The 25,674-nt window shown below is 44.7% G+C and overlaps 1 protein-coding gene across 8 annotated transcripts in view; it reads left to right on the top strand.

Annotated features, from left to right (window-relative positions):
- Nucleotides 1–25,674, top strand: part of LOC110491868 (agrin) — a 472,223-nt gene that overhangs the window by 374,083 nt on the left and 72,466 nt on the right. For all 8 annotated transcript variants that reach the window (XM_090202606.1, XM_036946761.2, XM_090202603.1 and 5 more), the window contains 6 exons: nt 684–803; nt 1,374–1,538; nt 7,850–7,993; nt 14,309–14,433; nt 14,600–14,705; nt 21,238–21,639. In XM_090202606.1, coding sequence (XP_090058732.1) covers nt 684–803; nt 1,374–1,538; nt 7,850–7,993; nt 14,309–14,433; nt 14,600–14,705; nt 21,238–21,639 — 1,062 coding nt within the window. The remainder of the gene's footprint in view (nt 1–683; nt 804–1,373; nt 1,539–7,849; nt 7,994–14,308; nt 14,434–14,599; nt 14,706–21,237; nt 21,640–25,674) is intronic.

Here is a 25,674-nt window from a genome sequence, read left to right as displayed (position 1 = left end):
AGAGAGTGGAGGCCATTTTGATCCAAGGCTTGGAAAGAGTTTGAGCGATAAGATAATATATTGCCTTGGCCGTTGAACCACCTCCCTGCCTCCCTCTTTTCCCTCCATCCTTCCATCTCGCGCTCTCGTTTCCCTTATACACAAGTCTCTGTTGGGTAACATATTTGTTTAGGGTGTGTTGTATGTGGGTTTTCTTTTCGAGCTGTCACGTCAGCTTGGAATTTGGCACACGCACAGACAAAACAACTACACACATACGCTCACAGATTGGCCCAGTCCATCACATTCAGCCGTAGACTTGTTCTTTTCTGCTTCTGAAAGCTTGTAGAGATGTTGTGTCGCATGCTGCAATTTCACAGGAGAACAAATGAAGAGAATAGGCCTCCTAGGATGTGGCAAATGTCAGCTGTTCCACTAGGAGCACCATTGTTTTCAGGTAATGGCATAATTTCTCCCTGATTTTGAGCCGTTGTCAGGATTGGGAAAGTAGAATTGTTATCTAGAAGCCAGATGCCAGCTTTTCACCTCTGGCCCTCGAGGTGAACCTCATTGTTCGCTAGAAGTTGCACGTTGTTCAGAGATTGTGTCTTCTAACTCCTTTTAAAAGAGCCTTCACTGTCACTCTAAAAAGTTGTTTTATCTTTTCTTCCTCTTTTGTTCCATCCTCGTTCCCATCTCATCAGGGATTTCAGCCACCTCTCCACCAGAGCTGACAGCGCCACAACGCTGCATTCAGTCAGTCTACGGCTGTTGCCGCGACAACAAAACGGCGGCCCTTGGTGTGGGACTCGCTGGATGCACCAGTAAGCGTGCCAACCTCTTACCTGACATCTGATCTCTCACCTATGACCACTTGTATTATATCCATCACAATGGTATTAACTTATTGATGTACACAAACAGCCTAGCATACATTTGCTGGAAAGGAAAACCTGCATACGAAGTGATATCTGAAGGTCTACGTATAGGGCCGGTTTCCAGGACACAGATTCAAGTCTAGTATTGGACTAAAAGCTCTTTCAGTCAGTGCTGCTGAGGGGAGGACTACTCAAAATAATGGCTGGAATGGAGTATTTGGAATGGTATCAAACTTGTGTTTGATACCATTCACACCATTGCAGCCATTAAACTCCATTCCAGCCATTATTATGAGCCGTCCTCCCCTCAGCAGCCTCTGCTGCTTTCAGTTGAGATACGCAATTGAATCCCGGACTAAGCTTAATCAGTTTCTGGGAAACCGTCCTTTAGTGGTCCATCTGATCCCCCTCTGGCATCGCCTCAGACTGGAGAGTTGTTGTTTTGATGTTGTAGCTGTGTAAAATGATCTCATTAATGAAATCATCCATTCAGTCCTATCCTTATTGTGTCCCCAGGTACGTGCCAGTGTAACCCGTATGGCTCCTACAAGGGGACGTGTGACCCGGCCAGCGGCCAGTGCTCCTGTAAGCCCGGCGTCGGGGGACAGAAGTGCGACCGCTGTGATCCAGGCTTCTGGAACTTCCGTGGCATTGTCACAGAGAACTTGAGCGGCTGCACACGTAAGAGACCTCCTCCTACTTCGCTGCTTTCTGTTTTCTTCACATTAACTGTCCCGATGTAGGGAACAGAAGAGTTTTGGTCCTGTGCACTGCTTCATTTGTAAATCGGAAGGTGCCGGAACCAAAAGTGAGCACGAGAGGAGGGTGATCTGGGTAGCTCTGATGTACCTTTATAATAAAGCATTGCATCGCATTTGCATAGTGGTATAGAGCAGTAGAGTATAGGCGCTTACAGAAGTTGCACACATGGGGTACATTTTTAGTAGCCTAAGGGTCCTGGGAAAATGTTGCTTTTTATAAACGCATTTCATGCAACTCTGCACCATTTTACATGACTGGAGACTTTTGCAGTATCTTTAATACTGCACAAATGATCTAAATGACACTGAGAATCTGAGATCAATAAAAACGACCTTGTCTTGAAACCATCAATAGCCTAGGTGTGTGGTGAAACACATATTGTAGGTTACAATGTGAGGAGGAAATTATCCTTCTAAAACTGCTTTCCAGTTTCACTGACTCACCCAATGATGCACAGCGCACTCGCCGGTGATGGCCGATGTGTTCATGCCAGAAGCCTATCTGTCTCTTGTTTTACTTTGTAAAACACTATTTGGACGTTGATCAAATATTCTGGTAGCCAACAGCATCGTCTTCTCTTTGCAGCAGGAGCCATTTGCTTTCCAACCTGTGTTTTCCTGTGATTGTATTTGAAATAAAGGCCTGTTTTGTCTGCATGCTGTTCACTGACAGATTTGCTGTGTGTTCCCAACTGTAGGCTATGCTTTGTTATTGGGTTACACAAAATCCACAGCTATTTTTTTTCAGAGGCTATTGATAAATGATAGGCCTTCTCATGGTGTAGTAGGCTATTCTGAATTATTTGTTTGTTGTATTTGTTTGTTTTATTTGTTTCTGAACAGACAGTAGTAATTCTATAACTATGGCAAATGTATTTCAAATCGTCAGGGGTGCTGCGGCACCTCCAGCACCCTTCCCGCGGTTATGATTCTATCAGGAAATAAATGATGAAGTGCAACTCTGAAGAGATGAGAGTTGCAGGCTCATGTCTATCAGAGCAGAGAGAGGGAGAGAGATCATAGAAAGTGAATCTCATTCTAGTTCTGTGAGAGATACAGGCACACTTCTCACACAGCCACGCGTTGGTCTCAAACATACACTGAACAAAAATATAAACCCAACATGTAAAGTGTTGTTTCCCAGAAATGTTCCACATGCACAAAAAACGTATTTCTCTAATTTGTGCACATCCCTGTTAGTGAGAATTCTCATTTGCCAAGATAACCCATCAACCTGACAGGTATGGCTTATCAAGAAGCTGATTAAACAGCATGATCATTACACAGCCACCCAGACAGTTGATAAAACTGTGGGTTTGCACAACCGAAGAAACAACCAAACTGTCAGAAACCATCTCAGGGAAGCTAATCTGCCCGCTCGTTGTCCTCACCAGGGTCATGACCTGACTGCAGTTCGGTGTCGTAACGCTCACCATCGATGAACACTGGCACTCTGGACTAGTGTGCTCCTCACGGATAATTCCTGGTTTCAACTGTTCCAGGCAGATTGCAGACAGCTTGTATGGTGTCGTGTGGGGGAGCGGTCAACATTGTGTCAACGTGGTAGGGTTATGGTATGGGCAGGCAAAAGCTGCGGACAACAAAAACTATTGACGATACCATGACGAGATTCTGAGGCCCATTGTCATGCCATTCATCCTCCGCCATCACCTCGTCTTTCAGTATGATAATGCACTGCCCCATGTCGCAAGGATCTGCTCACAATTCCTGGAAGCTGAAAATGTCCCAGTTGTTCCATGGCCCGCATACTCACCAGACATGTCACCCATTGAGCATGTTTGGGATGCTCTGGGCCAACGTATATGACAGTGTGTTCCAGTTCATGTCAATATTCAGCAACTTCACACAGACATTGAAGAGGAGTGGGACAACAAGCCACCATCAACAGCCTGATCAACTCTATGCAAAGGAGATGTGTCACGTTGCATGAGGCAAATGGTGGTCACACCAGATACTGACTGGTTTTCTGATCCACACCCCTACCTGTTTTTAAGGTACGGTGCATTCAGAAAGTATTCAGAGCCCTTCACTCATTTCACATTTTGTTACATTACAGCCTTTTTCTAAAATGGATTAATAATATATTTTTTTAAATCCTCAGCAATCTACACACAATACCCCGTAATGACAAAATTAACATTTTTTTTTAGAAATGTTGGAAAATGTATTACAAATAAAAAACAGAAATACCTTACTTACATAAGTATTCGGACCCTTTGCTATAAGACTCGAAATTGAGCTCAGGTACCTCCTGTTTTCATTGATCATCCTTGAGATGTTTCTACAACTTCATTGGAGTCCACATGTGGTAAATTCAATTGATTGGACATGATTTAGAAAGGCACAGATCTGTCTATATTAGGTCCAACAGTTGACAGTGCATGTCAGAGCACAAACCAAACCATGAGGTCAAAGGAATTTTCCACAGAGCTCCGACACAGGATTGTGTCGAGGCACAGATCTGGGGAAGGGTACCAAAAAATGTCTGCAGCATTGAAGGTCCCCAAGAACACAGTGGCCTCCATCATTCTTAAATTGAAGAAGTTTGGTACCACCAAGACACTTCCTAGAGCTGGCCGCCCGGCCAAACTTAGCAATCGGGTGAGAAGGGCTTGGTCAGGGAGTTGACCAAGAACCCGATGGTCACTCTGACAGAGCTCCAGAGTTCCTCTGTGGAGATGGGAGAACCATCTAGAAGGACAACCATCTCTGCAGCACTCCACCAATCATCCCTTTATGGTAGTGTGACCAGACAAAAGCCACTCCTCAGTAAAAGACACATGACAGCCCGCTTGGAGTTTGCCAAAAGGCGCCTAAAGACTCTCAGACCATGAGAAACAAGATTCTCTGGTATGATGAAACCAAGTTTGAGCCCTTTGTCCTGAATGTCAAGCGTCAGGAGGAGCGTCTGGAGGAAACCTGGAATCATCCCTACAGTGAAGCATGTTGTTGGCAGCATCATACTGTGGGCAAGTTTTTTAGCGGCAGGGACTGGGAGACTAGTCAGGATAGAGGGAAAGATGAACGGAACAGAGTACAGAGAGATCCTTGATGAAAACCTGCTCCAGAGTGCTCAGGACCTCAGACTGGGGTGAAGGTTAATCTTCCAACAGGACAACGACCCTAAGCACACAGGCAAGACAATACAGGAGTGGCTGAATGTCCTTGAGTGGCCCAGCTAGAGCCTGGACTTGAACCCGATCGAACATCTCTGGAGAGACCTGAAAATAGCTGTGCAGTGACTCTACCCAGTCCAACCTGACAGAGCTTGAGGGGATATGCAGAGAAGAATGGGAGAAACTTCTCAAATACAGGTGTGACAAGCTTGTAGCACCATACACAAGAAGACTATGCTGTAACCGCTGCCAAAGGTGCTTCAACAAAGTACAGAGTAAAGGGCCTGAATGCGTATGTAAATGTGATATTTCAGTTTTTAATTTTTAATGAATTAGCAAAAATGTCATCCTGTTTTTCTTTGCCATTATGTGTGCAGATTGATGAAAAACGATTTAATACATTTTAGGATAAGGCTGTAACCTAACAAAATGTGGAAATGGTAATGGGGTCTGAATACTTTCCAAAGGCTAGGGTTAGTCATTTATATCTTGAGTATTTCTCCTGTCTTATCTGGTGTCCTGTGTGAATTTAAGTATGCTCTCTCTAATTCTAATTCTCTCTCTCTTTTTTTTCTCTCTCTCTCGGAGGACCTGAGCCCTAGGACCATGCCTCAGGACTACCTGGCCTGATAACTCCTTGCTGTCCCCAGTCCACCTGGCCGTGCTGCTGCTCCAGTTTCAACTGTTCTGCCTGTGGCTAACCCTCACCTGTTCTCCAGATGTGCTACCTGTCCCAGACCTGTTGTTTCCAACTCTCTAGAGACAGCAGGAGTGGTAGAGATACTCTTAATGATCGGCTATGAAAAGCCAACTGACATTTACTCCTGAGGTGCTGACCTGTTGCACCCTCTACAACCACTGTGACTATTATTATTTGACCCTGCTGGTCATCTATGAACGTTTAAACATCTTGGCCATGTTCTGTGATAATCTCCACCCAGCACAGCCAGAAGAGGACTAGCCACCCCTCATAGCCTGGTTCCTCTCTAGGTTTCTTCCTAGGTTCTGGCTTTTCTAGGGAGTTTTTCCTAGCCACCGTGCTTCTACACCTTCATTGCTTGCTGTTTGAGGTTTTAGGCTGGGTTTCTGTACAGCACTTTGTGACATCAGCTGATGTAAGAAGGGCTTTATAAATACATTTGATTGATTGACTGTATATGTGACCAACAGATGCATATCTGTATTTCCAGACATGTGAAATCCATAGGTTAGGGCCTAATGAATTTATTTACATTTCTTTATATGAACTGTAACTAAGTAAAGTTTTTTTTTTTTTTACCCGGTTTTCTCCCCAATTTCGTGGTAGCCAATTGGTAGTTACAGTCTTGTCCCATCGCAGCAACTCCTGTACGGACTCAGGAGAGCCGAAGGTCGAGAGCGAGTTTTTTTTTTTTTAACCCCGGTTTTCTCCCCAATTTCGTGGTAGCCAATTGGTAGTTACAGTCTTGTCCCATCGCAGCAACTCCTGTACGGACAGGAGAGCCGAAGGTCGAGAGCCGTGTGTCCTCCGAAACACAACCCAACCACTGCTTCTTGACACAATGCCCACTTAACCCAGAAGCCAGTCGCACCAATGTGTTGGAGGAAACACCATGCACCTGGCGACCGTTCAGCGTGCACTGCGCTCGGCCCGCCACTGGAGTCGCTAGTGCATGATTGGACAAGAACATCCCTGCCGGCCAAACCCTCCCCAAACCCAGATGACGCTGGGCGCCTCCCTATGGGTCTCCCGGTCGTGGCCAGCTGCGACAGAGCCTGGACTCGAACCCAGAATCTCTAGTGGCACAGCTAGCACTGTGATGCAGTGCCTTAGACCACTGCACCACTCAGGAAGCCTCTTCAGTAAATGTTTTGAAATTGTTCCATGTTGCATTTATATGTTGGTTCAGTTTTGGTTGCAGTGTTGCGCAAACCATAAGCCGGAATCAACTCTTAGAATATTGAGGAAACTCAAATTAACTTTGAACGCTTTTATCAAAATGTCTAGCCACGAAAGGTACCGGATCTGGCCAAATAGGATCCGTAATGAAACAGTCCAAAACGGTGAGGTGCCGGATCCTCTTCCGGCAAGATCCGGCTCAAGTGAAACAATGTTCCTGTGTAGTACAGTTACAAGACTCTGGCGCTTGTAATTCAAGGATCTTTGGCTACCGTATATGTATGCATTCCCTTCTGTAAGACGAATATGTTATATTAGTTAATTGTAGCACTTGGCTGTAAAGAGATTAAGTTGAAAAATGAATGCTTATTGTTGAAGCCAAGGAGGTCATAGGAAGAAAAATAAGAAAAAGGACTAGATTTACATAATATGACCACTTGAAAGAAAAAAACTGAGACCCAAGAATCAGAGCTTTGTCAAAGCTGTCACACAATTGCGCTTGACATTGCCTCAATTCCTTTGTGTGGCTGTGTGTCCGTCATCCTTTTTGAATACTATCCTACTTGTGAACAGAGTTCTTGGCAATACAGTAGAGGACCCGCTGAGCTATTTAGTCCACAGCAGGAGCTTGTATCCGTCTCCACTGTAGCCTGACCTGTGGGGTTTACCGACGGACAAGCAAACAGTACACACATCAGTACATCAGTACAGAGTTCAGCAGGGGGGAAAACATTGATTCCAGGAACATGATGGGGTTTGATGGGGTTGATGTTATTCCTTGGGGCCTGGAGGCTCTCTGTGATCTTATTGGCCCATCTACCCACTTGCCTCAGGACTCAGGCTGGCCTCTGCCTGAACTATCCCTGACTCCAGTCCCGACACCGAGGCGCTGAGATTTACATCAACCTAGGGGTCACTTCTGAGGTAGTCTGAGTGTGTGTGAGAGGCAGGTTTCTATGACATAGATTAAGTGTAGTTCTGAACTGAAAAGCCCAATAGAAAATCTTGAAGAGTTTTAGGGAAAGAGTTAAGATGGATAATCAATATTCTTTATCTTGCATTGTGGTGAACAGGTGGATTGTTATTCACTGTATGTCATTAAGTACCACTTACCCTTTTGTTTCCATCTCTCTCCCTGTCTCTCTTCCTCCATTCCTTCCTTCTCCCTATTTATATCTCCCTTCCTCTCTTTCTTTCTCTCCCTCGGTGTTCCAGCGTGTAACTGCGACGCAGTGGGCTCGGTGAGGGACGACTGCGAGCAGATGTCAGGCCTGTGCTCCTGCAAGACTGGAGTGAAGGGCATGAAATGCAATGTGTGCCCCGACGGCAGTAAGATGGGCAGGAGCGGCTGTGACACAGGTACAGGGAGCCCCTGCTGACTGACGTGCGCCACCTGTTAACTCACCGCGCCACCGACAGAGCATGGCAACCCCTCGGCTCTCGTCTCGTCCCTGTAACTCCTCTCATCCAGGGAGCGGTCTTGCAGAAGCGAAGTCATGAACTCAATGGATTTTTCTCGAAGCCACCTGTTTTATCAGCATTAAGAAGTATCAGAAAGTGAAGCGGCTGCAGTACAATAACAATCAAATCAAATTGTATTAGTCACATGCGCCGAATACAACAGTATTCAGTGTTGTATGCTGAAATGCTTACTTATGAGCCCTTAGCCAATAATGCAGTGAGAATGTTGTTTTTTTACAAATAAATAAATAAAATGAACAAGTAATTAAAAAGCAGCAGTAAAATAACAATAGCGAGACTATATACAAGGGGTACCGGTACAGAGTCAATGTGCGGGGGCACCGGTTAGTCGAGGTAATTGAGGTAATATGTACATGTAGGTAGAGTTATTAAAGTGACTATGTATAGATGATAAGAGAGAGAGTAGCAGCGGTGTAAAAGGGGGGGAAGGCAATGCAGATAGTCTGGGTAGCCATTTGATTAGGTGTTCAGGAGTCTGAATTTTAGGGCTTGGGGGTAGAAGCTATTTAGAAGCCTCTTGGACCTAGCCGTGGCGCTCCGGTACCGCTTGCCGTGCAGTAGCAGAGAGAACAGTCTACGACTAGGGTGGCTGGTGTCTTTGACAACAATGGCTGTTGTTGTAGCTGTAGTTTTTCATTCTGTTATTTGAAGGAAAAACAAATCAGAATGGGAAATATCAGTTTAAGTACACAACCCGATTCACAAAAATGGTTTGCTCCTACAGACATTGAGTCAGGTGTGCCGGTTCCAGTACCTCAGTACCTCGTCTGTCGTCCTGGGCTTTTCACGCACGACGGTGTCTAGGGTTTTATTTTTTTTATCCCTTTCTCTCCCCAATTTCATGTCATCCAGTTGGTAGTTACAGTTTTGTCCCATCGCTGTAACTCCCATACGGACTCAGGAGAGGCGAAGGTCGAGAGCCGTGCGTCCTCCGAAACACGACCCGCACTGCTTCTTGACATAACGCCCACTTAACACGGAAGCCAGCCGCAGCAATGTGTCAGAGGAAACACTGTACACCTGGCGACTGTGTCAGCGTGCATTGCACCCGGCCCACCACAGGAGTCGCTAGTGTGCGATGGGACAAGAACATCCCTGCCCGCTCCGGAGGCCCCAGTGTCTAGGGTTTACAGAAAATGGTAGAACAAACAACAGTACAGCGGTGGTGTGCAGAACAACATCTCGGAACAGACAACTCGTCGGTGCTTGTCACGGATGGTCTATAATGCAGTAGAGGGTTCCACTCCTATCAGCTAAAAAGAAGAAGAAGCGGCTCCATTGCCTCGTCCGACGAATCCCAGTTCCTGTAGCATCATGCTGATGGCAGAGTCAGGATTTGGTGTAAGCAGCATGAGTCCATGGCTCCATCCTGCCTGATGTACAGGCTGATGGTTACAATGGTGTGGGGAATGTTTTCCTGGCACACGTTAGGTCTCTTGAGATGAATTGATAAATATTTGAATGCCACACTTTGTTGAATCCATTCCCCAAATAATTCAGTCTGTTCTGGAATCAAAGGGGAGTCCGACTTGGTACTAGATGGATGTACCTAATACAATATTTGGGAAATTTATCCAGTGTCCATTAATTTAGCCCTCCATTCTAATGTCTGGATGAATGGCAACCTAACCTAATGAATACACACAACTGAGAGGGGAAGGTCCCGCTGTGTTATCCGGGCACTGTCTCGTTAAGACCCACTGTCATCTATTGACAGGAAGTCAAGTGCTTAATGAAGTCAATAGTCCCAGCACAAAGTGGGGTGGGGTGGGGGGGCCGCACTTGAAAGCCGAGAGGAGGCTCTCTGCACCACATTAAGTTCAGCGCAGAGAGGAGAGCCCACACTTGATGCCTCAGGGGCTCATGGCAATGATTCTTAGCCCCTGTTGTTGCTGCTGATGCAACCCAGTGGTTGCTTCAAACAGGTTCCTTGGTCAACGTACCAGTAATCAAATCAAAGTTAATTTGTCACGTGCGCCGAATACAACAGGTCTTACAGTGAAATGCTTACTTAAAGGTTCTAACCAATAGTGCAAAAAAAGGTGTTAGGTGAACAATAGGTAAGTAAAGAAATAAAACAACAGTAAAAAGACAGGCTATATACAGTAGCTATAAAAGTAGCGAGGCTACATACCGGTTAGTCTGGCTGACTGAGGTAGTATGTACATGTAGATATGGTTAAAGTGACTATGCATATATGATGAACAGAGAGTAGCAGTAGCGTAAAATAGGGGTTGGGGGGGAAGGCACACAATGCAAATAGTCTGTGTAGCCATTTGATTACCTGTTCAGGATTCTTATGGCTTGGGGGTAAAAACTGTTGAGAAGCCTTTTTGTCTTAGACTTGGCACTCTGGTAACGCTTGCCATGCGGTAGTAGAGAGAACAGTCTATGACTGGAGTGGCTGGGGTCTTTGACAATTGTTAGGGCCTTCCCCTGACACCGCCTGGTGTAGAGGTCCTGGATTGCAGGCAGCTTAGCCCCAGTGATGTACTGGGCCGTACACACTACCCTCTGTAGTGCTTTACGGTCAGAGGCCGAGCAATTGCTGTACCAGGCAGTGATGCAACCATGCTCTCGATGTTGCAGCTGTAGCACCTTTTGAGGATCTCAGACCCATGCCAAATCTTTTTGGTTTCCTGAGGGAGAATAGGCTTTGTCGTGCCCTCTTCATGACTGTCTTGGTGTGTTTGGACCATTATAGTTTGTTGTTGATGTGGACACCGAGGAACTTGAAGCTCTCAACCTGTTCCACTACAGCCCCGTCGATGAGAATGGGGGCGTGCTTGGTCCTCTTTTTCCTGTAGTCCATAATCATCTCCTTATTCTTGGTTACGTTGAGGGATAGGTTGTTATTCTGGCACCACACGGCCAGGTCTCTGACCTCCTCCCTATATGCTGTCTCGTCGTTGTCTGTGATCAGGCCTACCACTGTTGTGTCGTCTGAAAACTTAATGATGGTGTTGGAGTCGTGCCTGCCATGCAGTCGTGAGTGAACAGGGAGTACAGGAGGGGACTGAGCATGCACCCCTGGGGAGCTCCAGTGTTGAGGATCAGCGTGGCAGATGTGTTGCTACCTACCCTCACCACCTGGGGTCGGCCCGTCAGGAAGTCCAGGATCCAGTTGCAGAAGGAGGTTGTTTAGTCCCAGGATCCTTAGCTTAGTGATGAGCTTTGAGGGTACTATGGTGTTGAACGCTGAGCTGTAGTCAATGAATAGCATTCTCACATAAGTGTTCCTTTTGTCCAGGTGGGAAAGGGCAGTGTGGAGTGCAATAGAGATTGCATCATCTGTGGATCTGTTTGGGCGGTATGCAAATTGGAGTGGGTCTAGGGTTTCTGGGATAATGGTGTTGATGTGAGCCATTACCAACCTTTCAAAGCACTTCATGGCTACGGACGTGAGTACTAAGGTCTATAGTCATTTTGTCAGGTTGCCTTTGTGTTCGTGGGCACAGGGACTATGGTGGTCTGCTTGAAACATGTTGGTATTACAGACTCAGTCAGGGACATGTTGAAAATGTTAGTGAAGACACCTGCGAGTTGGTCAGCACAAGCCCGGAGCACACGTCCTAAAGGTCTTACTCACGTCAGCTACGGAGAGCCTGATCACACAGTCATCCAGAACAGCTGATGTTGCATGCTCTCATGCATGCCTCAGTGTTGCTTGCTTCAAAGCGAGCATAGAAGTGATTTAGCTCATCTGGTATGCTCGTGTCACTGGGCAGCTCACAGCTGAGCTTCCCTTTGTAGTCTGTAATAGTTTGCAAGCCTTGCCACATAAGACGAGCGTCGGAGCCGGTGTAGTATGATTCAATCTTAGCCCTGTATTGACGCTTTGCCTGTTTGATGGTTCGTCGCAGGGTTAGCATGATTTCCAGTCCCACACCTTGAAAGCGGCAACTCTACCCTTTAGCTCAGTGTGAATGTTGCCAGTAATCCATGGCTTCTTATTGGGGTATGTGCATACAGTCACTGTGGGGACGACGTCCTCGATGCACTAATTGATAGAGCCAATGACAGATGTGGTGTACTCCTCAATGCCATTGGAAGAATCCCGGAACATGTTCCAGCTTGTGATAGCAAAACAGTCCTGTAGTTTAGCATCTGCTTCATCTGACCACGTTTTTATAGACCGAGTCACTGGTGCTTCCTGCTTTCATTTTTGCTTGTAAACAGGAATTAGGAGCATAGAGTTGTGGTCGGATTTACCAAATGGAGGGCGAGGGAGAGCTTTGTACGCGTCTCTGTGTGTGGAGTACAGGTGATCTAGAATTTGTTTCCCTCTGGTTGCTCATTTAACATGTTGGTATAAATTATGTAGAACTGATTTAGGTTTCCCTGCATTAAAGTCTCTGGCCACTAGGAGCACCGCCTCTGAGTGAGTGGTTTCCTGTTTGCTTATTTCCTTATACAGCTGACTGAGTGCGGTCTTAGTGCCAGCATCTGTCTGTGGTGGTAAATAAACAGCCACGAAAAGTATAGCTGAAAACTCTTTAGGCAAGTAGTGGCCTGCAATTTATCACAATATACTCTACTTCAGGCGAGCAAAATCTAGAGACTTCCTTAGATTTCGTGCACCAGCTGTTGTTTACAAATATGCACAGACCGACTGCCCTCGTCTTACCAGAGTGTGCTGTTCTATCCTGCCGGTGCAGCGTATATCCCGCTAGCTGAATATCAGTTTTTGATGTCCTGTTGGTAGGGTATTTGTGATCGTACCTCGTCTAGTTTATTGTCCAATGATTGCACGTTGGCGAGTAGTATTGATGGTAACAGCAGCTTTCCCAGTCGACTTCGCCGGGTCCTGACCAGGCATCCGGCTCTTTGTCCTCTGTGTACCTGCGTCGCTTCCTCTTGCAAGTAACGGAATGTCGGTCCTGTGGGGTGTTTGGAGAATGTCTTGTGCGTCATCTTTGTTGCAGAAAAAATCTTTGTCTAATCCGAGGTGAGTGATCGCTGTTCTGATATTCAGAAGCTCTTTTTTTGCCGTAAGATACGGTTGCAGAAACATTATGTACAAAATAAGTTACAAATAACGCGAAAACCCCCCCACATAATAGCACAATTGGTTGGGCGCCCGTAAAACTGCTGCCATTTCTTCCGCCGCCATTTTAACGATCAGTGCTGTGTAGGCGCCTGACCCCAAACACAACAAACATGACGGAATGAGACCAAATCCTTTTTTTATTGTCTTGAAAAGAGTCCACATATTTACTTTATACTAAAGATTCATCATTAATATATTCGCGTATGGAAAGCATAACAATATTTCATCTGCATAACCTACTCATGTTTCTATACAGTCTAAGAGTATTGAGACAGGGACAAATGTTTTGTTGTTTTGGCTCTGTCCTCCAGCACTGAATTTGAAATGATACAATGACTGTGTGAATAATGATGAGTGAAAAAGTTACAGAGACAGAAATATCATACCCCCAAGACATGCTAACTTTTCAGAGGGGAGTTTAGCATTTTTGGGGGGTCGTATGATATTTGTGCGTATGTAACCTTCTCAGTCATCATTATTCAAGATTCATTCAGGACTATCCATAATCATTGTAGCATCCACATTAATGGAGAAGTGTTTAGAAACACATTATATTCATATTTACAATAAAAGTGACTCCAAATTGACACAATACATTGTTAATTTGTATCGGGCACAAAATAATCTGAAACACAACCAAAACAAACTGCATCCAACAAATGTGTAGAGTCACATGTAGTCATTACGTGCTATGAATATTGGACCAAATACTTTTTTTACTACTTTAATAAACATAGACTGAATTTGCCCCAATACTTTTGGTCCTCTGAAATGGGGGTACTATGTACAAACGGTGCTGTATTTGCTTATGAAAATACCCTCAAATTAAAGCTGACAGTCTGCACCTTAACCTCATAGTCATTGTATCACTTAAAATCCAAAGGGCTGAAGTAGAGAGCCAAAACAACAACAATTGTCACTGTCACATGACTTTTGGACCTCCCTGTATGTATGTGGAAGTGGTACCATGCATATACATTATTATGGTAATTATCAACTAGGATTCAGAGCAGTTAAAAGTACCAAGCTCACATGCTAATTCCAGCATCATGATTTGGACCATGAACACACATTCATATGATGGACAGTGATGGTATCCATTGACCCATGAGTTGATTTTAACCCCTTCATTCCCATCCCAGGTGCTGATGCCCCAACCTCATGTAATGAGCTGGACTGCAAGTTTGGTGCGTCTTGTGTTGAGGTCAATGGTCAAGCCCACTGTGAATGTCCCTCGCCCGACTGTGACGAGATGAACAAGACCAAGGTGGGCCTTTACATTATCCTCTCTATGTCAGAAATTCATCACAGAATCCAGAACACTTTATCTGGAACTACTGAGCTTGTGATCGGCCTAAAGAGGTCGGTAGTACGCAGGCATAGAGTTAACAAGCTGTGATCCTAGCCTGTTTCTATTTTTTTCCCCTGAGCAGGTGTGTGGCTCTGATGGGGTGACCTACGCTGACCAGTGCCAGCTGAGCACCATTGCCTGTAGGCGGGACAAGCACATCAGAGTGGAACACTTTGGCCAGTGTGCAGGTGAGCTCTGTCTGGCCTCCATACATCATTCTAGGGAATGTCCTTCTCCTGTTGTCAGGCCCATATCAAGAGATAATGAATAACGCCACAGGCGTTGGAAAGACCAACTGTCCTCTCTCTCCTTGTCAAAGCCAAGAGACTAGGGTATGGGTTGTGTCCTCTGTGGTTGGTGCAGTAGTGCTTCACTGTGTCTTTCACCGAGGTTTGTCTTTGGATAGCCTCCATGGCTATACTTTAAAGTATACAAATGTTACTTTACACATTACTGTAGTAAACAGTTTTTGAGACTGACTGTACCAGATATCGTCAAGTGTTTGTATTTTAGTGTATGTGGGCTCTATATGTGCCAAGAATTTGCAGTAAAGCACAAGTTTTCTTGTGGAAATAACGACCAGCTGGCGTGTCGTCAACATACCTGTGAGCGCACACGACGACAGCTGAGGCTCTTTACCATCATCCTCCCTGCTTCGGATGGCTGACAGAGAGGAGCGAGGAAGAGGGAAAACAATTTCTTGGGAGAGAAACGAGGCCCAAGATGCTCCCCTGGAGATAGAGAAACTACCGTTTGGCTGCAGCCTGAGCCACTGAATCGCCCATAAATGGTTGACATTTTACTGTTTGATTCCCTGCACCCCTGTGCGGATTAGGGAGGTTTAGCTCCCAAATTCTCAGTGGGCAATCCCCTTCGCAGCTTTTAGCTGGATGAGTGCACCACTGTTCAACTATCAGAGGGGAGATTGGCGAGATGCTTGAGGATGGGGGGAAGAGTAAGCCTTCTGATACCTGGTTTGGAATAGAGGTTGTGGGTAGAGGTCTTCACGGGTCCAAAAAGTTGGACCCATTCTGAAATGGATCCGTGGCGTTCCCACCTGACCGATATGCATAAATTCATTTTTTTTTTAAAGAGAACTGTTCCAAATGGACCCAAGGACAGTCAGACCCACTCCGAAAAGGCCAGTAGAAATACGAACCTCAATGGACCCATGCTGGTTTGGATCCAAGAGACCCGTTCAGATCCGAGAGTAGAAAGACAGAGTGAAAGAAACCTCAATAAACACGCGATAGGCTATTTGCTAAATGATCCATAGTTACGTTTCCTTAAAAACGGTGTGAAACAAATGACTTTATAGCCATTTGCTTAGTTTTTACTTTCCTAAAACAATAATTGTACACCTCACGGTTCAGCTGTCAGAGATTTGAGCACTAAATGCATCAGGGCATTGCATGCATCTAGACAAGCCTAAACGCCTAGGTGTCCACTGTATGCTATTAATATATATATATATGTATATATCACACCCACAGTGTGTACAGTGCATTCGGAATGTATTCAGACCCCTTGACTTTTTCCACATTTTGTTACATTACAGCCTTATTCTAAAATGAATTAAATCGTTTTTTCCCCTCATCAATCTATAACACAATACCTCATAATGACAAAGCAAAAGCAGGTTTTTAGAAATATTTGCAAATGTATTAAAAATAAAAACTGAAATCACATTTAAATAAGTATTCAGACCCTTTACTGTTGAAGCACCTTTGGCAGCGATTACAGCCTAGAGTCTTCTTGGGCAGCTATTTTCAGGTCTCTCCAGAGATGTTAGATCGGGTTCAAGTCCGGGCTTTCGCTGGACCACTCAGAAATATTCCAAACATAGCCTGAAACAGTTGTGGGATGCGAACCCAAATTAATACAACCACTAGCATAAAGTGTTTTAAGCAACAAGTATGACTCAACAGATGACAATGTTTTGCTTAAAAGGTTGAGAAACTATGAGTCTGTCTCTTCACATTAAAAGCGCAGCAATAGGTTGCCAGGTGCACGGTGTTTCCTCCGACACATTGGTGCGGCTGGCTTCCGGGTTGGCTGCGCGCTGTGTTAAGAAGCAGTGCGGCTTAGTTGGGTTGTGTATCGGAGGACGCATGACTTTCAACCTTCGATCTCCCGAGTACGTACGGGAGTTGTAGCGATGAGACAAGATAGTAGCTACTAACAGTTGGATACCACAAAATTGGGGAGAAAAAGGGGGTAAAAAAAAAAAAAAACAGAAAAGATGATTGCTGCCCCCAAAGTTATTAATTCACTCATTTGGTCTCTCCCACATCTCTCCCAAAGATGATCTATTGCCTCAGCAAAACTGACTGTGCTCCAACTGGCCACCCCACTCCTGCCTTGATGTCATTACTGGTTAATGAGACAGCGCATATTTGAAAAAAATAATCAGTACAATAAATTAAGTCCCAAACGGAAGGGAAATAGATTGTCATCTGTAGCCCCATGAAATCAGCCAAAACAAGCTCAATAATTCGATGCATTCACACACTGCTATAGGCCTATGCTACATCTTTATGTGCCCAGTTCATTAATAGAGATTTACAATTCAAATAAATGATCATTGTTGTTGTTGCTGTCTCTTCACATTAAAAGCGCAGCAATAGGTTGCCAGGTGCACAGTGTTTCCTCAGACACATTGGTGCGGCTGGCTTCCGGGTTGGATGGCGCTGTGATAAGAAGCAGTGCGGCTTAGTTGGGTTGTGTATCGGAGGACGCATGACTTTCAACCTTCGTCTCTCCCCAGCACGTACGGGAGTTGTAGCGATGAGACAAGATAGTAGCTACTAAAACAATTGGATACCACGAAATTGGGGAGAAAAAAGGGTAAAATTCCAACAGCAGGGTAGGGGTGGTATACAGAAGATAGCCCTATTTGGTAAAAAATCAAGTCCAAATTATGGCAAGAACAGCTCAAATAAGCAAAGAGAAACGATAGTCCATCATTACTTTAAGACGTGAAGGTCAGTCAATCCGGAAAATGTCAAGAACTTTTAAAGTTTCTTCAAGTGCAGTTGCAAAAACCATCAATCGCTATGATGAAACTGGCTCTCATGAGGACCGCCACTGGAAAGGAAGACCCAGGATTACCTCTGCTGCAGAGGATACCAGCCTCAGAAATTGATGCTCAAGTCAATGCTTCATAGTTTAAGTAACAGACAGAGGAGAATGCATGAGTCAGGCCTTCATGGTCGAATTGCTGAGAATAAACTACTACTAAAGGACACCAATAGAAGAAGAGACTTGCTTGGGCATTGAAACACGAGCAATGGACATTAGAGAGGTGAAAATCTGTCCTTTGGGCTGATGAGTCCAAATGTGAGATTTTTGGTTCCAACTGCCATGTCTTTGTGAGATGCAGAGTAGGTGAATGGGTGAGCTCCGCATGTGTGGTTCCCACCGTGAAGCATTGAGGTGTGATGGTGTGGAGGTGCTTTGCTAGTAACACTGTCTGTGATTTATTTAGAATTCAAGGCACACTTAACTAGCATGGCTACCACAGCATTCTGCAGCAATACGCCATCCCATCTGGTTTGCGCTTAGTGGGACCATCATTTGTTTTTCGGATCCCGGGTCGGATCTCAGAATTTAGGGTCTGTTGAACCCATGAAGACCTCTGGTGGGTACCTTCCTTTTCCCTGCTGATCTTGGTGCAGTTTGTCAGGCCTGAAGTAAGTGCAATGCTTCGAAGGCACCACCTCAACCCCTAACCAAGGCTTCTGAAATAGTGCTGTGTGGCGGCCTCATACATGCAGGTACACAGGAGCAGGGGTGCAACTTTCACTGGGGACATTCTGAAACAGCATTTTTGTCCCCCCGTTCTATCATAGGAATATGATACAAAATGAGGCAACGGTGTGCTTTAGGACCATGTGGACGCCTCCGAGTGGTCAGGTAGGCTGTTTGGAGTATATATAATAATATTATTATTATATAATATAGTAATTAAATTATATACACTCCATTATACCTAAAACCAGTTGCGTCCCTGCACAGGAGTAAGAGTAATTTGCTCTATGAGAGGCCGACAGCACCTTGATCTGGTGATTAGCGATCTGACGCCGTCGGTTACCAATGAAATTCACTCCAGGCTCATTCTTTGTTGCCTGGCGATGGAGAGATGGGTAGTATGTAAGTCCTTACCTAGTGTGGGGCTTCATTCGGAAGGAGAAAGAGTTCTCTCTCGCTCGCTTTCTTTGAGCCCAAGGGGAAGCCAGACGAACACAATTTGTCACAGCAGTTCGTTTAATTTCTTCCCCCAGATGCGGTCACGCCGTAGGTGGCGGCCCAGGTTGGAGGTTAGATCGAGCTCATTTCACGTGCGACTGGGTGCGAATTAGCATTCAAGCATCCTCACCCTGCCACCGCTCCTCACCTTCCGCTGATCTGATGCAGCTCTTAATACAAATGACAGAAACAACTTCAATGCTAATAGCTAGCGCAGAACCACTGCTGAAGACCTATGCCATTTCACACTGAAGCAAGTTCTGCAGAAACTACATCAAATGGCTACTACTGTGGACTTGTGATCTAACCCATCTCTCCGCCCATGCTAAGGGACAAGCACTTTGAGTCTTCTCTACACAACACAGCATTTCTGCTTCAGGCTATTCTAAGAGCTAGATGAAGCAAACCATGGGGAAACCTGTGAAAGTGTGTGAGGTACAAGCCACTAAAGGGGGGTATATGAACAAATGAGGAACTTCTGGCACCAATCGTGTCCAGACATTGACCATTGGACTGGTTCTCCCATATGTTGTCATCACCTGTAGGTTTGACGCAAATTGGCAGTGAACACTAGCATATGACATCATCAGTTTTCTGCCTTAATGTCTTTTATGCCTCCCGCGCCATCCTCATACTTTCCCTGAACACTTTTTCTGAACTTGTTCACTTATTTCCTCCGTCCCTCTTTTCATGTCTCTCTCTTTCGTGCTCTCTTTCTCCCCCGCTCGTTTTTCTTCTTCTCTTCCATTTTCTCTTTCCCTTTTTCTGTCGACTTTCATATATCTGATTCCTCCTCCCCACTGAGCATGGCAGACACGGCAAACAATCTTAATAACCGCCTTTCAAAGATGACTACACAGCCCAGACAAGTGAAGATGACAATGATTTGTCTCCCCGCCCGCCTGTCGATATAACCGCCTGCCTCTCGGAAAAAAAGCAAATGGAGTGTTAAACCTGATTAAGGAAAGCTTCCACTGAACTGACTGTGCTGCCAGTTGTCCATCCTTCCCTTTCTTTCTATATCTGTTTTTTATTTATTTTACCCCTCTTCGAGCGTTCGCCGTCGAAGGACTCCCGGCCGTAACACAGCACCTGAGTAACAGGTGTAGCCAAGAGGAAAAGCAAAGTATACCACCGCCTCGCACACGGCGATAGCAATTGATAGATGCACTCTTGGGCTAAGCCGACATACTGTATCTGCAGGCTGGCTCCTCTGCCTCCCCTCCTCTGGAGCCTAGCAGGATGGGAGATAGTGGGGTGCCTGCCTGGCTGATAACATCCAGCGCCTCATCAAGGTATCACATTTCACACCTCACGGCGTAATTGCCTATCAAATAGGAGATTATTAGTGTGCAATTAAATCCTACACATAATGTTTGCCGAATTCCAATGAGATGGAAATAATATACCGTAGGAGGTTTTTCTTTTGCCCTGCACAAACAACGGCTGGGGTAAAGTAGGAGCATCAGTATTAAGTGACGCCTGGCTGGTTTGCCGCCATCCTAGCAGCTACACTTACAAAGTGTCTCCCTTCCCTCCAGCTCGACTCGCTTCTTTCCCTCAGGAGTTTTTCTCCTATTTTATCGGTTTTATCCGATACATGTTTGTCTTTGTACCCAAGGCATTGCATGGGTAATGCTGGTTTCTGCTGAAAGAAAAGCGGGTCCCTCTCTCTTGCGACGTCAAGAAAAGGATTTCTGAGAGTTTTTGGATGGCGTGTGTGACTGTGTTGACAAGGCTGCCATTCGCGGCGGAGTTGACGGATACTTGTGCGGCTGTGAACGGAGTCTGGAGTCTTTGAAGCCGGAGTTAAACCCTGCTATTTCTGCCCCATTTATATCAATCATTCATCACCAGAGGCTTTGACTGTCTGTGATTAAAGCTCCGCTACAAGAGGGCAACATTTGAATATGTATATATAATTCATACCCACAGACACACACCAACACCAGCACATATACACACAGACACACTGAACAAACACACATGCCTCACAAACACACCAGTGCAACTGCAGTGCAGTTTAACCCTATATAGGGCACATTATTCTTCTCTGTACACAGACTGCAGTGCAGTTGAACTCAACAGTATGCCATCCTTTGGCATACTTCAGTGTAAGATGTTCTTATTTTCATGGTGTGTTTTGCTTCCTAAGTCATATGGGGTTAAAAGATTTCATCCAGGATTTCCGTTCCTATGTGCATAGGTTTTCAATTCTATTTTAGATGTATATTTCATATTGCAATGAGTCTGGCCTCTGCTCTTGTGTGTTGGTCAGTATTGGGTGCTCAGGTGCCTGACGTGACCAGAACACAAAAGACAACCATAAGGGGTACAGCAGTAGTATGAGGTAAAGGTGTACAATCGAAATAGGGGCTATAGGGAGAAGAAAATAAAAAACAGATTTTCATCTTTGCTTACCCATTCATCCATTCCTTGCTTCCTCTCCTCCTCCCTTCCCTCCCCATGCAGAAAGCATCACCGAGCCTGCCAGCCGACCCACCCCTTACCCCCCCACCCCCCGCGCAAAAGCCACCACCCCCTCCCACGTCAGGCTTACGTCGCCGCGCCATGGCACATCATACTCTCCCTGGGACGATGATGAAACCGAGGGGCCACTAGCCTCATTCGTGGAGGCCCTGCCGCCCCCCATGTCCACTGAGAGACCGCTTCCCACCAACCACCCCGTCATCACCCCCCACCACCCACCTCACTCCACCACCCCTCGCCTACCCAGCCACACCAGCCCTGGCTCCTCCCCTACAGCCTTCGAGGACTCAGGGAGCGGTGAGCCCAGCGGAGACGACCAGGTGGAGGAGGTGGAAGAGGGTAGCGGCGTCAGAGTCCTGGAGGCGAGCGGAGAGGAGCCAGTTGGTAAATCAAAGCTATTTCACTTCATAACCCATAATTCTGCTCCACAGGGGGTCAAGGGTCAGAGGTCAGGGGAGGGTTGAATTACAGATGGGGGTTTGAAATAATTTCACTATTTTAATAGTGTCATTCATCTATAGCTAGCTGGGCTAATTGAGGACACATTCTGCGCTTTCTCCCCAACCCAATTCAGATAAAACAGTCTACCTCTTGGTTGCTCTTTAAAGCCTACTCCTTGTCATTTCACTAACTTTTTAATTCCGTAATTGTATTCCATCTGCATTGCATTAGTGAACTCTCACTCCCCTTGCTACACATTGAGCCTCTTTGATTGGCCTACTAGTGGTGTGTATTCATGGATGGCAAGGGAAGCCAAGCTTTCCCCAAAAAAGTACCAAGGGAAAAAAACATAAAAAATAATGTATCTTTCGTCTCTCTGTGTTTCATACATTTCCTTCAAAAAGCAAGAGGCTGAATGTATCTCACTGAAGAAAGCATCTGAGTGAACGAAGCAGTGTGTCTCTGTCTCAGTAGCATATCTACAGTATCTGATGCTGTCTGGCCAAAAAGAGTATGACATTGTTGACTCCCGTAGCATTGAATGCAAGGGAAGCCAGCAAGCATTTGTCTTCCCTTGATAAAAAAGATATAAAATAATAGCCAATCAGTGCTGAGTGAGCTCAGCTTTAGATGGCCCTGCCGCACCCAAAAAAACGTGTCAAGGGATGCCAGTTTTGGATTTGGCTACAGACCAATCACATCACATCAGAAGTCAAACATCATTGACAGAAAGAAACTTAAATTGTTGCATCTCGTTGTGTCATTGTCCTCCGGTGGCTAGCTAGCTATATTAGCCATGGATGGAGATAGGGATTTGGTCTTGTTTTACTTCATTCTCCGTACTTTCCAAATCAAATGTATTTGGTCACATACACATGGTTAACAGATGGTATTGCCAGTGAAATGCTTGTGCTTCTACCAATGATTATAACGGTGATTCTGATCCACACTTTCCAAATGGTCTTCAGTACAACTCCCGCAGCTACACAAAGTATTTTCCTTTTCGTCCTGACAAATGTTGAAGCTCCTGACCACCAACAGCAGAGTACAATGTTAAAGATAGTGATATAGGGTCCAGAAATTCATACATTGTGCCCCTGGTCTGAGAGAATGGAAGTTCAACATGTAGCTAGATGTAGTATGCTAATGTTAACCAGCTGGCCTGCAACAGTGTTGCCCATGAAAGGAAGTTACGCTAGCGAGCAAGCATTTGAGCCAGGTAGTCTAGGACAATAAAAACTAAAAGTGTGTACTGTATGACAGATTCATAGACCGTTTAGGCAACATGAAAGAGGAGGATGGCTTTGGCGTTTCTCTACAAGTAGGATGAGTCAACATGTTTTTTTCCCAATTGCACGCACGCACACACACACAAAGTAATCAGTACCATGACAGCCATATCATATTTAACTTACGTTGATTGGACTAAATAGTTTTTGGTATCTTTTAGTTGTCACTGTATTAGACTAAGCATTGATGATTAGATGTTGGAATAGTGGAGGAAGCGCCTGTTTTCTTTGCGACTTGCGGTAACTCTCCGTGTTTCTAAATCAGTAGTAGTCCAACAATGTTGGAAACTTGCTTGACCATGCTGTAGGTCACGTAACTGTTTGTTACATGCAATATATTTTGTGGACTTCACCGATTGCTCTCCGGTTTTGTAATGAAATGAATGTATTCTTAATGTCCCGGCCTTAGGCCTATACAGTATATCACGGTGTCAAGGCATATGAACTAACAGGTTAATAGAGCAAACAACCCAATTATCACAACACATAGGAATTAATAGGGCTTTATTTTTTCTGGCTTCCCCCGTGGACATCCCTAGGTTGAATATGGGCCTCTGAACTGACTCAAGGTTTGATATGTCATTGCTACATCACACATTTTACAATGGTAAAAAGTAGAGACTCAGAGCTACAAAATGGTATATCATACACTGTATTTTTATTTTTTTTCAATTTAAAGTTTTATTAAGTTTTCTTGTTTTTCAATCAACCAACAAAACACATTCCACATTCACAGATGTGACAGGCTTAAAAAAAAGTTATAATATATATAATAATAATAATTTAAAAAATACAATTACAATAAAAGATTTTAAAAAATAATAAAAGTTTTTTTTTTGGTGTATATATATATACAGTATATATATATATACATACATACACATATATACTCATATCTATATATACACACACATACACATATACATACATACATTCACACCCATACACACACACACATATCCTACATACCTACACGTACTCACAAAGAACACTTAAAAAAACATATATGAAACTTGCAGCAGCACTATCAAGGTTCTTATTAGCTATTTCTAGCCTTCGCTGAGACGACGAGCCAATAATTAGTTTGTAGATTTTACAGCACCTTACACAACATGTATCTGCACATTTCCCAAGTCACCCCGTTCACTCTGTCCAGAATCTGGCAATCTCTCTACAGCTCCAAAATACATGCATGAAGGTACACTTTCAGAGGTACATCTTTTACAGTTAGGAGACATATCTGTTTTCATTCTATGGAGTCTCAAAGGAGTGTAATAAAATTTGTACAAAAATGTGTAATTAGATTCTTTAATTTTTACATGAGTAGGTGCAGTATACCCTGTTGCAAACCTCCGCCCATAACTCATCACTGATAGTCAGACCTAAGTCCTTTTCCCAGATTATTTTCAAAGGAGTAAAGGAGGAGCCTCCTTTCTCAGAAAGGAGTCTATAGATATACAATATTTTGCCTTTAATGGATTGTGCTGTGACAAAAAGGGTTTCAACAAATGACATATCTAAGATCCATTTTTAAATGGATCTTGGCACATTGAATTCACTGCAGAGCTCTTGAAAGGATTTCAGTGTAGTGATTTTCTGATGAAATAGGTCTGAAAAGGTCCTGATTCTTAGAGTATGCCAAAGATTAAAGTTGGCATTCCTCAGGGCTTTTGGCAAGTCTGGGTTGCCTACTATAGGCGAGTGAGAACATATTTGGGAGGAAATGCCAGGTATTTCTTACAGTCCCTCCACGCTAGTAGGGTGCTGTAAATCACAAAGGTTTTGGCTATTTTGCCCACTTCACTAAAGTTATTAATGAATCTAATTGAGCTTAAGGGCAATGAACCACAGGATTGGGCTTCTATCTGAATCCACGTTGACTCTTGTCTGTTTGTGATCCATGTTAGCATGTTGCGGATTTGGGCAGACCAGTAGTACAATTGGAGGGAGTGAAGGGCAAGACCACCCTTAGATTCAGGTTTCGATAGAGTTGAAAACTTGATCCTAGGTTTGTTATTGCCCCATATAAATTTGGTGATGCTTTGGTTAGTTGTTTTGAAAAAGGAAACTGGGAGAAAGCATTGGAGCATCTGAAATAAGTAGTTCAGTCTAGGGAGGATGTTCATACGGATGACATTAATTCTTCCTACTAAGCTAATTGGGAGGGAGATCCAGGTTTGGAGATCGTTCTTGATTCGATCCAGGAGTGGAAGATAATTTTCCTTGAAAAGGCTTTTCAGATCTGGTGTTATGAAGATCCCGAGGTATTGAAACCCCTGTGTATTCCATTGGAAAGGACATAGTGTCTTCATAGAGCTGGTGAGTGTAATATTGAGAGGGCAGACAGTGGATTTGTTAAAATTGATATTATAACCTGAAAACTTGCCATACTGAGCAATTGTGTCTAAAATGAGAGGGAGGGATTTCTCAGGGTTGGATATGTAGAGCAAGACATCATCCGCAGAAATCAAAATTTTGTGCTGCAGGCCGCCTGCAGAAACACCCATAATACTTGGATTGCTCCTTATCAGCTCTGCCAGAGGCTCCGCCCCCTACAACTAGAGCAGGGGGGACAGCGAGCACCCTTGTCTTGTGCCCCGTTCTAGAGGGAATCTGTCAGAGTTCAGTCCATTAGTAGTCACCATGGCATTTGGATGAGAGTATAGTGATTTCATCCATTTAATAAAAT

Source organism: Oncorhynchus mykiss, chromosome 16, assembly GCF_057628025.1.
Source record: "Oncorhynchus mykiss isolate SJ-2025 chromosome 16, ASM5762802v1, whole genome shotgun sequence".
NCBI classification, from domain to species: domain Eukaryota; kingdom Metazoa; phylum Chordata; class Actinopteri; order Salmoniformes; family Salmonidae; genus Oncorhynchus; species Oncorhynchus mykiss.
This window is presented reverse-complemented; position numbering and strand designations above follow the sequence as displayed.